Below are 15,042 nucleotides of genomic sequence, written 5' to 3'. Positions count from 1 at the left end.
CCAAGACTGTGACCACTTCTTTTAAAACCAGCTGTGAATTACTGCTGGCCTGTCTACTCTTACTCTTACCTGTTAGGAAAATCCATGTTCCTTTTGTTAGAGAAGGTTCAAGAACTTCCCTCATATTACCATTTTGTTTACATCATTGAAAAACTTACTGTACCTTCCACTGTGAGGAATGATGCAAAACATGGGTGTAAATTATCTGTCTGCTCCTTGTAGCCAATGCTTCAGTTGCATCCTCCAATTATCCTCAGTATCCTTTCCTAATTAATTACACCTAAGATAACACTCATCTTGAACTTTTTTTATATGCTCGGAAAAGTTCTTGCTGCTTGTTTTTGTATTTCTTGCCAATTTACAACATCATGTCTTTTCTCCCCTTTTCCTCGCTTTCTAGATTCATACAGTCATATCGCGCACAAACAGACCCTTTGGTCCAACTTGTCCATGCTGGCCAGGTTTTCCAAACTAAACTAGTCTCATCTGATTGCATTTGGTCCATATGCCTCTAAACTTTTCCCATACATATGTTTGTCCTACTGAGTTTTAAATGTTGTTGCTGAACTTGCATCTCCCATTCTTCCTCTGACAGCTCATGCCATATACACACATCACCCTCTGTGTGAAAACATTGACCCTTCGTCCATTTCAAATCTTCCCTCTTTTATCTTAAACCCATGCCTTCTATGGTTGAACTCCCCCGTCCCCGGAAAAAGACCTTGGCTATTCACTCTATTCATGCCTCTCATGATTTTATAAACCTCTACAATGTCACCCCTCAACCTCCTGCACGTTATCTGACACTAACTTTATGAACAAGCATTTACAGATAAAGCACTGCAAATTTGAAACAGTATTCAAATGACAGGTAAATAACATTCAGCCCAAGCTTCATACTGTGATTTGTTTTTTCTCCATGTTATAATACTAAGGCAGCAGGAAACTGTTACGAGTACCAATAAGTGGTCAAACACCTGAATTACTTTGTGCAAATGGGGTGATGATCTCTACAGTGAAAGCGAATCACAGGCCTGAACCATATAAGAAGGGGACTTCTTGTACCACACGGTCAGCGTGCAGTTGCCTTTAGCAGAGTGAGATGAAGGCTGATTATACCTTTTGAAATTTGGATTGCAGTGTGAATTCAGTGCAAAGGGGGATAGGTGTTTTCAATAAGGTTGACTCAAAGAAATAAACTTTCCAGAGTGAGATGTGTGGGAGGTGGAAAACAGCATGAATGGAGAGGCCGAGCCACACTGAAACCAAAGGCAAAGTGGCAGCACTAAACGCAGCTTGATGCTACTGCAGAGTAGGTAGACTTGATTAGAGTTTCAGGTGAAGTGGGGAGGGACCATAATGTAAGAGAATGTACTCTGTAATTTGAGAGGGAGAACCTGGAATCACCAAGGGGACACGAGCAGGGAAGAGGATGGAGCAGCAATGACAGTAGTTTCTGTGTGGAATTCAGGAAGCACAGCTGAAATTCATGCCAAGCATCTGCTTCTGGTCCCTGCAATAAACATCCTAAATCTGGCCCTCCACTAATGCTCATCAGTTATACCCTTGAGAGCCTTTGTCAACCATGGGTGGTTCATCTTCTTATCGAGTTCTTCTTTTTGAACAGAAACAAAAATTACTGAGCGGTTTGGGATAACTGTTTGAATTTCTGCTCACGTATACTCACTGTCTTCCTCTGGGTATGTTTTCACATTCCGCTTCAGACCAGACGTGAGGCAGAAATCCTCAATTTAGATGTCTGGTTCTTTTCAATCATTCAGGGGGATCTTCTGCCTGTGGCTGAACACAAGATCAGCGGAGGCTGACTCCATTCTCCAATTTTCTACATCTCTGTTGTTTCTGTTTGACGATGCCACATTCCTGTGAGCTGCGTCTAATGTGACCTCCTTTTCCATCAAACCAGAAATCCCCGAACTCGGGTGGACAGGGCCTTCAGCTATGACTGTCCCATCTTCCACGGTGTTGCCCTCAATACGTCCCCTCCACCCCAGAACAATGATAGATTCCTCCTTGTCCACACTTCCTCCTGCACTAGAATCCACATTCACATATTCATCTTACGCCATTTCCACCGTCTCCAGCAGGACAGCATCATCAAACACATCTTCCCCTCCCGCCTACTGTCAGTATTTCACAGTGACCGTTCCCTCTGTGTCACCGTCCATCACCCCGAACGTTTCCCCACTCCCCCATCGCACCATCCGATGCAATTACAGAAGCTGCAACACTTGTCCATTCATCTCTTCCTTCCTCAATGTCCAAGGCCCAAAACATAGCTTCCAGGTGAAGCAGCATTTCACCTGTAACCTTTCAATCTGATCTCCCGTCATTGCTACTCATAATGCAGTCTCTTAATATTGGCGAGACCAAACAGAGACTGCTTTGAGGAATGTAGGGGGTAGTGTAATTTTTAAACGGTTAGCTGCCTTTTAGTCTTTTCTACCTCATAGTGAACACAAGCAGACACTCGAAACTGTTGCCGGACCTCCCCCACGTTTATATGAATGAAACAGTTGTAACAGCTTTCCTCAATAGTTGAGAGGCCGCCCTTAACCACAGTTGTACAACATCATCCATATAAGGGAAGAATGGGAAGCTCAAACACTGATTGGCCAAGTGAATGATAAAATAATCCCAGGCACCAGAACCCAAAAAAGGAAAACAGTGGGGAATCCGAGCACTCGTTGGTCAAGGCAGCAGTAGTAAACCCAGCCCACATATACATGTATATAATGTGTGGAGATTACTATGCTTGTGTGTGTGTACCTTTGGGAACAGCACCCGACTTTGCAAAGTTGAATGAAAAAGTTTTGGACTGACTCCTCCGTGTCTTTGTTCCTGGGAAGGGAAATGAAAAGTGCCGTAGATGGGGCTGGATAGCCACTTATCTCGCACAATTGGGGGCTCCTCCGGGATGAAATAATTATTGCCGGGGGGGGCAGTCTCTTCGGCTCACGGATCAAGCCTGATTACAACAAAGACGCGTCTAGTATATATTTATACTTCTCACTGATCGGCTTGGTCCGTTGGCCGTCGGCCAAGAGACGATGTGACCCGGCTCATTTAAAAATAATTTTGAATCCTGGAAAAGGAACACACGGACGAGTGCTGGGACGACCGGTTAGTGACTATACACGGGGGTACACACATTTAAAAAGGCCAGACAACTCCGTGCACGGATCAAGGTAAGAGATTCTTTTGTTCTTCCTTGTTGGCCGCGTGGTTTTGACGGTCATCTGTGAAAACGCTTTGGGCGTTTAAGACCAGGACTGAAGATAAACCACGGGAAATTGTGGTTTTGACGGTCATCTGTGAAAACGCTTTGGGCGTTTAAGACCAGGACCGAAGATAAACCATGGGAAATCAGACTTCTAAGGAAAAGTCAGGGAAGACTGCAAATGGGAAAGAAATACCCCCCGATAGTCCATTAGGTTGGAAGTTAAGTCTATGGACGGACAGTAGTAGAACGAAGGACTTAAAGAAAGAGACCATGATAAAATATTGTTGTTTTATATGGACCAAAGAACCTATCCGCGCCCCCTCAGTAGTTTGGCCCGAGTATGGGTCTGATGAAGACTGGGTGTGTCAAATCCTAAATGTATATGATTAACAGAAAACAACCGTTTGACCCAGAGGAGAGCAAATATGCCGCTGCCTTGTTGGCGGGAGACGGCGAGAGTCCCACGCGTCTCTATCCTCTGATTCCCCAAACAGACTCGAGGAAGCCCCAGAAGTCTTGGGACATCCTCACCGACGGTTTGCCACCGTCTTCCCCGCCCCCGTATATACCACCCGCGCACGACCAGGCGTACAGCGCGGACCTCCCTCCTGCGACGGATAATTCCGAGTCCCAGCAGGCTACGACCAGTGAGGAAGGGACTGCTGGGGGGGGGTACAGGAGGGGGCACAGAACTCACCCAAGGCACTAGGAAATCAGTCCGACTCGAGATGCGGAGAGGTCGAGAAGAGGGATTGAGAGCTGGGAGGAGTGACAATATTGAACAGCTGAACCCCTTACGAGAGGTGCCGTTTGGGAACGAACGGACCGGGTTCGTAGTACAACCTTTAAATTCTGGGGATATCCGGCAACTCCGTAATGAACTACCCCATCTACTGGACGACCCCGTCAGTGTGGGAATACAACTGGACCAATTTCTGGGGCCCAGTATATTCACATGGGCTGAACTGCAGGCCATGATGAGAATACTATTTAATTACGATGAAATTGTTATGATCCGGAATAGTGCAATCGCCATTTGGGATAGGGAGCATCAGGACGGCCCTCAGCGTGGAGAGCAGAAGTACCCCTTAGAGGACCCCCGGTGGGATCATAACGACGCGGGGGGAAGGGCCAATATGACAGACCTCAGAAGCAATATAATCAGGGGGATCCAAACCTGCGTGCCCAAACAGCGGAATTTAGCAAAAGCATTTGAAGTTGGACAGAAAAAGGATGAATCCCCGAGTGAGTTTCTAGACCGTTTGCGGGAGTCCATGCGAAAGTATTCAGGTTTAGACCCCGATGGGGAAATAGGCAAGAGCATGCTTAAGGTGCACTTTGTGACTAAGTCATGGCCTGACATTCAGAAGAAATTACAGAAAGTGGAGGATTGGGCTGAAAAGGATGTTGCAGAATTATTACGGGAAGCACAGAAGGTGTACGTTCAGAGGGATGTAATAAGGGAGAAACATAAGACAAAAATGATGGTGCCAGCCGTACAGGAAGCTTGTAAGTCCACCGGAATGGGGGAGGGAGATTATGGGGTGGAAAGAGGAACGTCGAGGAAAAGTTGGAGAGGGAGAGAAGCGAGACGGGGCAGAAGTGAGAGAGGAAGAATTAGCCGTTACCATGTCATACCTTAGTGAGTCCCGATTGACAGAGATAGACCCTAGGGTTTGGGTCGCCAAAGGGAACCGTGGGGGACTCGCAATTCGACCTGTGGAGGTAAAATTAAAGCCCCAGAGCCCCGACGTCAGAGTGCGCCAATACCCCATCTCTTGGGAAGGGAGGCAGGGCCTGAAGACAGTTATGGAAGACCTAATAAAAGATGGATTGGTAGAGCCCTGTATGTCACGATACAATTCTCCCATCCTGCCGGTCCGGAAGTCGGATGGGAGCTACCGAATGGTCCAAGACCTAAGGGAGGTAAATAAAATTGTCCAAGTACGGCACCCTGTGGTACCGAACCCATACACTATTCTGGGGCGAATCCCCCCGGACCACGGCTGGTTTAGTGTTATAGACTTAAAGGATGCCTTCTGGGCGTGTCCCCTGGACAAGGACAGTAGGGATCCTTTTGCTTTTGAATGGGAGGATCCTGATACTGGCAGAAAACAACAGTACAGGTGGACCGTACTCCCCCAAGGATTCACTGAGTCCCCGACTCTGTTCGGGCAGATTCTGGAACAATTATTGGAGGGACTAACCTTGTCCCCGGCCCTTAAGCTTATACAATATGTGGACGATCTCCTTTTATCCGGACCGGCGGAGGAGGACGTCCTACTTGGGACTAATGCCCTGTTAAATTACCTAGCTGAGAAGGGGTTAAGAGTGAGTCAGAAGAAGCTCCAATATGTCGAGAAAGAGGTTAAGTACCTGGGACACTTGATAAGCCAGGGACAGAAACGAATAAGTCCGGAAAGAGTGCGGGCAATAATCGAACTCGGCCTCCCAACGACCAAGAGGGAGTTGCGGAAGTTCTTGGGACTCTTAGGCTATTGTCGGTTATGGATAGACGACTATGCCCCCCTTACTAAAGACTTGTACCTAAAACTCATTGAGGAGGCACCCAACAGAATAAAATGGGAGGAGGAGGAGAAAAAGTTAATTGAAATCCTAAAAGGAAAATTGATGGCCGCACCTGTTTTAAGCTTGCCGGATTTTAGTAAGACATTTCGCCTCTTTGTGAACTCTAGAAAGGGAACCGCTCTTGGAGTATTGACCCAGGACTGGGGGGGTAAAAGGAAGCCCGTGGCTTTCCTGTCAAAAATTCTGGATCCAGTCTCCCGAGGGTGGCCGGAGTGTGTCCAAGCGGTGGCAGCCTCGGCAAAGCTGGTAGAGGAAAGCAGGAAGTTGACTTTCGGGGCCCCCTTGACGGTCACTACTCCCCACCAGGTTAGAACTATCCTGAATCAGAAGGCCGGGAGGTGGCTGACTGACTCGAGAATTCTGAAATATGAAGCCATATTGTTAGACCGAGAAGACCTCCGAATAAAAGTCGGGGGCTGCCAGAACCCGGCGGACTTTCTTTGGAAAGCGGAAGGGGAGGAGGAACTGGAACACTGCTGTTCAGACATAATAGAGTACCAGAGTAAAGTGAGGGAAGATCTGAGGGATACCCCCTTACATGCAGGTAGGCGGTGGTACATTGATGGGTCCTCTCGAGTGATAGATGGGAAGAGACACAACGGTTATGCAGTCATTAGTGAGACTGGTTGGGAATTAGTGGAAAGTGGACGGCTACCGAATGCCTGGTCCGCACAAACGTGCGAATTGTACGCCTTGCACCGGGCTCTGAGGAATTTAAAGAGAATAGCCGGGACAATCTACACTGACTCTAAGTATGCCTTTGGGGTAGTACACACCTTTGGGAAGATCTGGAAAGAAAGGGGAATGATAAATAGTAGAGGAAAAGAGTTGGTCCACGAGGAACTAGTAGCCATGATCTTGGAGGATTTGTTGCTGCCACAAGAGATTGCTGTAGTACATGTGAAAGGACACCAGAAAGACGATAAAATAGAGACCCTGGGGAATCAATTGGCAGATGAACAGGCAAAATTGGCTGGGATGGGGAAGGATGTAATAAACTGCCTGGTAAGGATTCCACAGATATCCGAAATTACCGAAGTGCCCACGTTTACTGACAAAGAAGAAACTCTTCTCGCGTCTCTGGGGGGTACAAAGGATAGGGAAGGCAAGTGGACCTTACCCGATAGCCGCCAGCTACTAAATCGACCGTTGACGCGGGACATTATTGCCCGTTTACACCAAGGGGGTCACTGGGGTGCCCAGGCACTGTGTGATGCCTTCCTGCGCCGATATGCTCACCCTGGTCTGTACACGGTAGCCAAGCAGGTCACAGGAGATTGTATAACATGTCGAAAGATTAACAAAAGGGGGCTGCGGCAGCATGTAAGACAAGGGGGTAGGAGTCCGGCCTATAGGCCGTTTGAGTATGTTCAGGTAGATTACACTGAGCTCCCCCCCATAGGTCGCCTGAAGATTCTATTAGTAGTGGTAGATCACCTGACAGGATGGGTGGAAGCTTTCCCCACTACCACGGCAACGGCAACTCAGGTTAGCAAGATTCTACTCGAGCAAATCATCCCACGATTTGGGCTACCCCGCGCTATTGACTCTGACCAGGGGAGCCACTTCACCTCGACCGTCCTCCAGAATGTAGTGCAAGCAATGGGGATTGACTGGGATTTGCACACCCCCTGGCATCCCTCCTCCTCGGGCAAGGTCGAAAGAATGAACCAGACCATCAAAAAGCAGCTAACCAAGCTCACTAGTGAAATCGGTCTGCCTTGGACCAAATGCCTACCCCTTGCCCTGTTGCAAATTCGCACCCAGCCAAGGCGGGATTTGGGCGTCTCCCCTTTCGAAATGTTATTTGGCCTCCCGTTCCATGGGCCGAAGGGGGAACCTCCTGTATTTGAGTCTCGGGATATGTTCGTGCAAAAATATGTGGTGGCTCTGGGGTCTGCTCTATCTCGTTTACGCCAACAGGGACTTTTGGCACAGACGCCACCCCTCGAGTTTGCGGTGCACACCGTCAAGCCGGGTCAGTGGGTCCTGATTAAAAGCTGGAAGCAACGTACCCTCGAACCAACTTGGGACGGTCCCTTCCTGGTACTTTTGACGACCGAAACGGCTGTCCGTACGGCCGAAAAGGGCTGGACACATTACACTCGAGTCAAGGGACCAGTGCCACAACCGACGGAGGACGAACGAACCTCTCTGACAAAGGCATCTAAGGAACAGAGACTCTGAGAACGAACTAATCGGACTTTGGCGAGTCTAAAGGAACTGTGCCCTCGGGCTACGGGTGTCGCGACAAAATGCGGTCAATCGTATTGTTAACTTGCTATGCCATTGTCCTTGGGCTGGGTCATAGTGTGCGTGTTACCCAATTTGGCCTCCGGATGAAACAAATAGAGGACCGTCAGTGGTTCACCATCTCCGTGCTTGCCAACCAATCAACACAGACACTTAGCTTAGACCTATGTGAGTTGGTGCCCTGTAGGACTAAAAGTCAACTGAATCAAACTAAGCAGAATCTAGAGAGAGAAAGGGGATTCCAGGGTCAGACGTTAGTATTACAATTGTATGGTAGGGAAGGCCTAAGTAGGCTTCCAGCCCCCGGGGTCCAGGCTATGGTGTCAGTTGTCCGTGATCCCATCACCCCTGGACGAGATTGTGGGCATAATCGGTGCAATCCGCTTTATCTGACCATAAAGAACTTGCAAAAGAACGAGGCGAGACTTAATAGAACAATACTGGGTATTAGAGTTGGGGGCCAGGCAGGATGGGGGGGGAATGCAGCTGTGCTGCACGTATATCACGGTCATTGAAGCTGAGTCTGGGGGCTCATCCACCACTGATAAGCCGGAAAAGATTAGAATAATTGAGACAACGGATTTGGAAAAGACCTTTGAAATAGAAACGGGATACGGGGAGGCGAATGCCTGGATGGAATGGGTCAAATATACTGTGAGGAGCATGAAAAAGAGTGATTGCTACGCATGCACGAGTGCCCGCCCTAACCCTCAGGTGGTCCCATTCCCGCTGGGATGGGAGAAACACCCACGAGCCATGGACTGCATGATAAGGCTGTACCAGGACCGAGAGGCCTGGAACGACCCCACTTGTCGACCCTTGAGTTTGAAGTTTCCCCCCGTCAGGTCTGAGGGGGCGCCCCGCCCGCCATCATTCTCAGGGGTAACGGGTACGCACCAGGCCTGCGTCTCTCGGACGGGACTACAGTGGGACGACGATGTGGGGACATTTGACAAGTGCAGCGGATCAATCCGGCTGGTCAATGAAACTACCGGGGGCGGGAATTACTCCCACATTCATGTACCTAGGGCAGACCTCTGGTGGTACTGTGGTGGGAGGGTTCTGCGACCGACCCTGCCCCGAAAATGGACGGGCATTTGTGCGATCGTTCAATTGGCCATCCCATTCACCCTGGCATTCGAAAAACAAGAGCGACCCCGTTCTAGTGGAAGAACTGAGAGAGCTTTGGAGACCTCTTTCGATGATAACATATATTTAGATGCCATAGGGGTCCCCAGGGGTGTTCCTGACGAATACAAGGCTAGGAACCAGATAGCGGCGGGTTTTGAGTCGTCACTGTTCTGGTGGGTGACCATCAATAAGAATGTGGATTGGATTAATTATATTTACTACAATCAGCAGAGGTTCATTAATTATACCCGGGATGCAGTGAAAGGAATAGCAGAACAACTGGACGCCACTAGTAGGATGGCGTGGGAAAATAGGTTGGCCTTAGACATGATGTTGGCAGAGAAGGGGGGTGTTTGTGTCATGATAGGCACTCAGTGCTGCACTTTCATCCCCAACAACACAGCCCCTGATGGGTCCATCACCCGCGCCCTGGATGGACTCACCACATTGGCGGACGAACTGGCCGAAAACTCGGGCATCGACTCTGGCCTCACAGACTGGTTGGAAGCTTGGTTCGGTAAATGGACGGGGGTGGTCGTCCCCTTTCTTGTCTCATGTATAGTGGTGGCAGGAGTACTCACTGCCCTTGGGTGTTGCGTTATTCCCTGTATCCGGGGATTAACTCAACGACTGATCGAAACCGCCCTTACTAAGAAGGATGTTCCCTATGGGCAGGTTGAACGAATAAATCTCGAGATGGAACAACGTGAATCCCTCTTGGGCGGGGGTAGTATTAGAGAAGGGCAGTTTGATGAACAAGCTCGGGAGTTATTAAATGCCCTGGAGAAGAAACTTACGGTTGAAAAATTACAGGCCGTAAGAAAAGACACGGGGGATTTGTAGGGGGTAGTGTAATTTTTAAACGGTTAGCTGCCTTTTAGTCTTTTCTACCTCATAGTGAACACAAGCAGACACTCGAAACTGTTGCCGGACCTCCCCCACGTTTATATGAATGAAACAGTTGTAACAGCTTTCCTCGATAGTTGAGAGGCCGCCCTTAACCACAGTTGTACAACATCATCCATATAAGGGAAGAATGGGAAGCTCAAACACTGATTGGCCAAGTGAATGATAAAATAATCCCAGGCACCAGAACCCAAAAAAGGAAAACAGTGGGGAATCCGAGCACTCGTTGGTCAAGGCAGCAGTAGTAAACCCAGCCCACATATACATGTATATAATGTGTGGAGATTACTATGCTTGTGTGTGTGTACCTTTGGGAACAGCACCCGACTTTGCAAAGTTGAATGAAAAAGTTTTGGACTGACTCCTCCGTGTCTTTGTTCCTGGGAAGGGAAATGAAAAGTGCCGTAGATGGGGCTGGATAGCCACTTATCTCGCACAGGAACACACCCACTCTGTCTGTAGAAATAACCCTGACCTTCTCATTGCTTCCCATTTCAATAACTTACCTTGCTCTCATGCTAACATTTCAGCCCTGGGCTGCTGCAATGTTCCAAGGCAGCACAACCCAAGCTCGAGTAACAACGCACTTTACACTTTCGTACGTTACAGCCTTTAGAAGTTAATGTACAATTTCACAGTCTGACCCCATTATAACTGTTCCCCAATTTCCGTACAATCTCCCTCCTGGCCTCCCTATGACCTTGTGTGGTTGTATCTTCTTTATCGTTCACTCAATAGAGAGAACCTTTTTTCCCCATTCACATCTTAATTTAAAGCTATTTCATATGGTCTTCTCGTTCTTCACTACTAAAAGCATGTTTATCTTTTGCCACGCCCTCATTTACCCGTCAACCCACTCCCCACATCTGTCAAGGGATTATAAAGCTCATTTTCCAATCCTTTTCCGTTCTGAAGAAGTGTCATACTGGAGTTGAAACGCTAACTCTGTTTCTCTGTCTCTGCAGATGATGCCAGACCTGTTGAGTTTCTCTAGAAATGACTAAGCTCAGAACAAGTTTTCAGTAAAACAAATTACTATGGATACTGGAAATGAAAATGCAAAAATTGGTGAAGAAAATGGGAGCTTTGTAGAAGGGTCACTGGTCCTGAAAGATTAACTCTGCTTTCACTCCACAAGATGCTGCCAGACCTGCTCAGTTTCGTCAGCAATTTCTGGTTATGAACAAGTTCCATAGACGTGTGTTAAAGCTGCTCAAACGCTTTGCCTAACACGGAATGCACTGGGAAGTGACCGATAATGCAAGGTGCACAAATTCATTGATCTGAAACTGCATGGGGCTGGCATATCTGACACTGCAGAGCTCTTAATCTTGGTCAGGGAGAGAAACAGAGGGGAACACATTCACATCAAATACAGAAGATGGCATTGGGGGAATGGAAAAGATTCAGATGCATATGTTAAGGAGTTTGAGTAAAGTAACAAATTGGAGGCGTGACACCAGGGAGAGACCCTCAGCACAATGAGAATAGGAAAATGGAAGTGTTACCACATCAGAAACCAGGCTAAGACACTAGTACAAGACTGATGGATGCATGGGTCTTGGTGTGAACTGGGGGACAGTCAGGAGAATTGAATTGAACATCTTGGAGCTCAAACTGGGCATTCATGTGGTGCGATAGAATCACAGCAGCAGCAGAATTGTATTCAACTATGTTCTGTAACATTTTCCCCAGGATAATCCCTCAGCCTACCATTAACATCAAGCTGATCTATGATTCAGTGATGAGTGCAGGTGAACATGATATGGTCGGAACCATGTGTAACTAAACCTGATGACAACCCATTAAAACTACTGCACTTGACTGGTTACATTCGAAGCAGCAGGACTAACATCTGATACAGAGGGCAATCTGATTTGTTGTATGTGACATGGAGAAACAGCTGAACACAGTAGATACGACAAAGGCATTTGGCCCTGACACCATTCCTGCAATGGGACTGAACACTTGTGCTGTACAACAAGCCGTGTCCCTGGGGAAGCTGTTTCATTCCAGCTCCAACTCTGACATCTCCCTGGCAATGTGGAAATTTACTCAGCTATGTCCAATCCCATAACAAGGGAATAACTACTGTCTGACCATTTACCACGCCCTTGGTCCCGTCGCGATCGTCACGTTGGTGAGAGTTCTTTTTGACATAGCTGTCAAGCAGCACAGAAATAACCAGCTCCGTGTGGTTTCAGATAGGTCCCCATGTGGACATGGTGCAGTTGTGGAAAAGTCACTGGATTACTAATCGAGACGAGGCTAATGCTCTTGCAGCTGGTGGACGTTATAATTAATAAAATATCGAGATGTAAATCCTGGAGTCATTAACAGTGACCTTGAAGCCAATGTCGATTGTAACCGCCAATTTCCTTCCCCAATGTACTTTCAGGAAGTGAATCTCCCGTGCTTTCCTGGTCTGGCCTAAAAGTGACTCCAGACACACAGACATATGATAAACTCTTCAATGGTCTCTGAAACAGCCAAGCAAGACACTCTATTGTCTCAAACTGTTCTGGGGTCTTAAAGGATAAAACAGATCACCCGACTCCACCCTCACTATTGGAACGGCAAATACTACAGTATTGACTCTGCAGAGATCTGCTTCCGAACATCTGAGAGCAGGTGGCAACATTTACAGAGCTTTCCCACAGACGGCATAGAAGCATCGGGAAATGAGTAGGTCATTCAACACACTGAGCATCCTCCATTCTATTTCATGGTGAAAATCTCTTCAATTCAGTTTTCCCCACACAGTGTTCATATCCTCTAGTACGTTTAAACATCATAACATGTAAAATGGGAACTACTGTATTCACTTTGGTCCATCAATTTTGATCCTAACATCTGATACAGAGGGCAAAATGATCCCAAGACTAACAGATCATATCGAAGTTCTGCAGTGCTGCCACATCCAGACATAAATGTCGATGGGCTATTTAACAACTTACTGGAGGAGAGGACTCCATAAATATCGCCATCCTATATCACGGGACAGCCCTGTACATCAGTGTAAAAGACATGGTTGTATTATCTGCATCGTCCTCAGCCAGAATGTTGAGTTGATGATCCACCTCACCCTCGCCATGCTGCCCGCAGAATCACAGATCTCAGCCTTTAAGCAATCTGATTTGCTGTATGTGACATGGAGAAACAGTATACAGGCAGTTCAATATACATTCAATATACAGGCAGTTATTCAATAAGGCGTGTTTATTAAACACAAATTCGCAGCAACACAATTAGTGAATTGTGCCCCTTTCTTTATCAAGCGAGCTCCTGTTCACTGTTATGGGAGTCCGTCTCTGGCACCAGCTGAAAATCAAATCCCAGCCTCAGCATCCCTCTGCCTGCCAAATGACCCTCAGTGTGTTCAGCTAAAGCAGGAATATAATCCACTCTGCAAGCTTTGAAACTGAGCCTGAATGTGGGATTTGTAGTCTACATTTAGAAGGAAATTAATTTCAAACCGGGTGGGGAATATCTTGCAGAGAACTGGAATTCCGCATCGGCATCACGTGGTCAGTCAGCTTGCGTGCTTTCTGGTGAAGATCTCGGTGAATGATGCAGGGCTGTAGTCAGTGACTGTAGTGTTAAAGTGTGACATTTACACTACTAATTCATTACAGTATTTATTTATAATGAATTAGAGATTTATGTAGCCTGTGCTATTGTTTGCAGGCACAGGAAGAATGTGCAAACTCCACAAAAACAGTGACCCCAGACTGAAAACTGAACCCAGATCTCTGGTGCTGGGAGGCAGCAGTGCTAACCACTGAGCTACCACTGTGGGCAACACAACTTGCCTGAACAATTCAATACTCGAAATATGGCAAAACAGTAGGGAGATTCCATAAGCCCCCAAACTTGTCATTAAGCAACAGGAGGAGGACATTGAGATCTTGGGCGGCTTGGTCAGGTATAGGTGCAGGACATGCTAGCCATCGGGACTATAGTGTAGGAACATCAGGAGGAAATTCAGCCCATCGTGTGTGTAATGCAGGAACAGAATGAGTCCAATCAGTCACCCATGCCCTTACACAGCAATTGTAGCAGATCTTTTACAGCCTTGTGCCTATTTCACGGGTACTGAAATGGACTGTCGAGGTTATGGAAAAGGATGAACTTAGAATAACCAACTTCATTCGGGAATGGAAAGGTATGAGCAAACGATTGGGACTGAAGACAAATTGGTCGAATCTGTTATTAAGGAATGAACAACAGGAGACTTTGAAAGTCAAACCACAATCCATTAAAGGCAACATGATTTTATTAAGGATAAATCATATTTGAATGACATTCTATTTTTTTAAAAAGTAAGACAAACAAGTTGAATAACGGGGATCTGAAAGATGTATTATATCTGGACTTCAACAAGGCAATGCATAACATGCTTGACTAAAGATTAATATGCAAGACAAGAGCACATGGGGTTAGAACAATTTATTTGCTTGGAGAGAAAATTGGCTAACCAATAAAAACCATGATATGGAGGTGCTATCTTTGGACTGGGTTGAGTAAGGTCAATCATTACATGGCAACAATTTATAGTCTGACGGGTTTATTTGAAAACACAAGCTTTCATTGCCCTGCTCCTTCGTCAGGTGGAAGAGAGAAAAGACCTTAGGCACAAAATTTATAAGGAAAAGATGAAATGGTTGTACAAAACATGCACATGAATTGAACACATCTAAGATGGCTGCTAAATCTTTAATTGCTTAGAATAGAGATGCAGGTATAGATTGGTGAATATGCAAATCCAAGAGTTCCTTTCAAGTCCTGCCTGGAGATACCTTTAGGTATTATTGATATAAAGGAGGTGATCCCTCCAGTCAGACAACGTATTTTAGGCAAACGATCTTGTTTGGAGTCTGTATGCGTCTTCACCTGGAAGTAATTTGGGTTTATTTCCAAAA

The 15,042-nt window shown here is 46.8% G+C and overlaps 1 protein-coding gene across 1 annotated transcript; it reads left to right on the top strand.

Moving 5' to 3' along the window:
• The first annotated feature begins 2,625 nt into the window (after positions 1 to 2,625).
• Positions 2,626 to 10,482, top strand: LOC140489146 (uncharacterized). The gene is made up of 2 exons (XM_072588371.1): positions 2,626 to 3,206; positions 7,754 to 10,482. The coding sequence occupies exon 2, from the start codon at positions 8,564 to 8,566 to the stop codon at positions 10,055 to 10,057; it is 1,494 nt and encodes a 497-aa protein (XP_072444472.1). The 5' UTR covers positions 2,626 to 3,206; positions 7,754 to 8,563; the 3' UTR covers positions 10,058 to 10,482.
• The last annotated feature ends 4,560 nt before the right edge of the window (positions 10,483 to 15,042 follow it).

This window comes from Chiloscyllium punctatum, chromosome 18 (assembly GCF_047496795.1).
Source record: "Chiloscyllium punctatum isolate Juve2018m chromosome 18, sChiPun1.3, whole genome shotgun sequence".
Taxonomy (NCBI): domain Eukaryota; kingdom Metazoa; phylum Chordata; class Chondrichthyes; order Orectolobiformes; family Hemiscylliidae; genus Chiloscyllium; species Chiloscyllium punctatum.
The sequence above is the reverse complement of the archived record's forward strand: the minus strand, read 5'-3'. Positions and strand labels throughout refer to the sequence as shown.

Excerpts from the sequence above, each read along its gene's own strand:
- LOC140489146 (XM_072588371.1), top strand. The coding sequence starts at position 8,564 with ATGCAGCTGTGCTGCACGTATATCACGGTCATTGAAGCTGAGTCTGGG.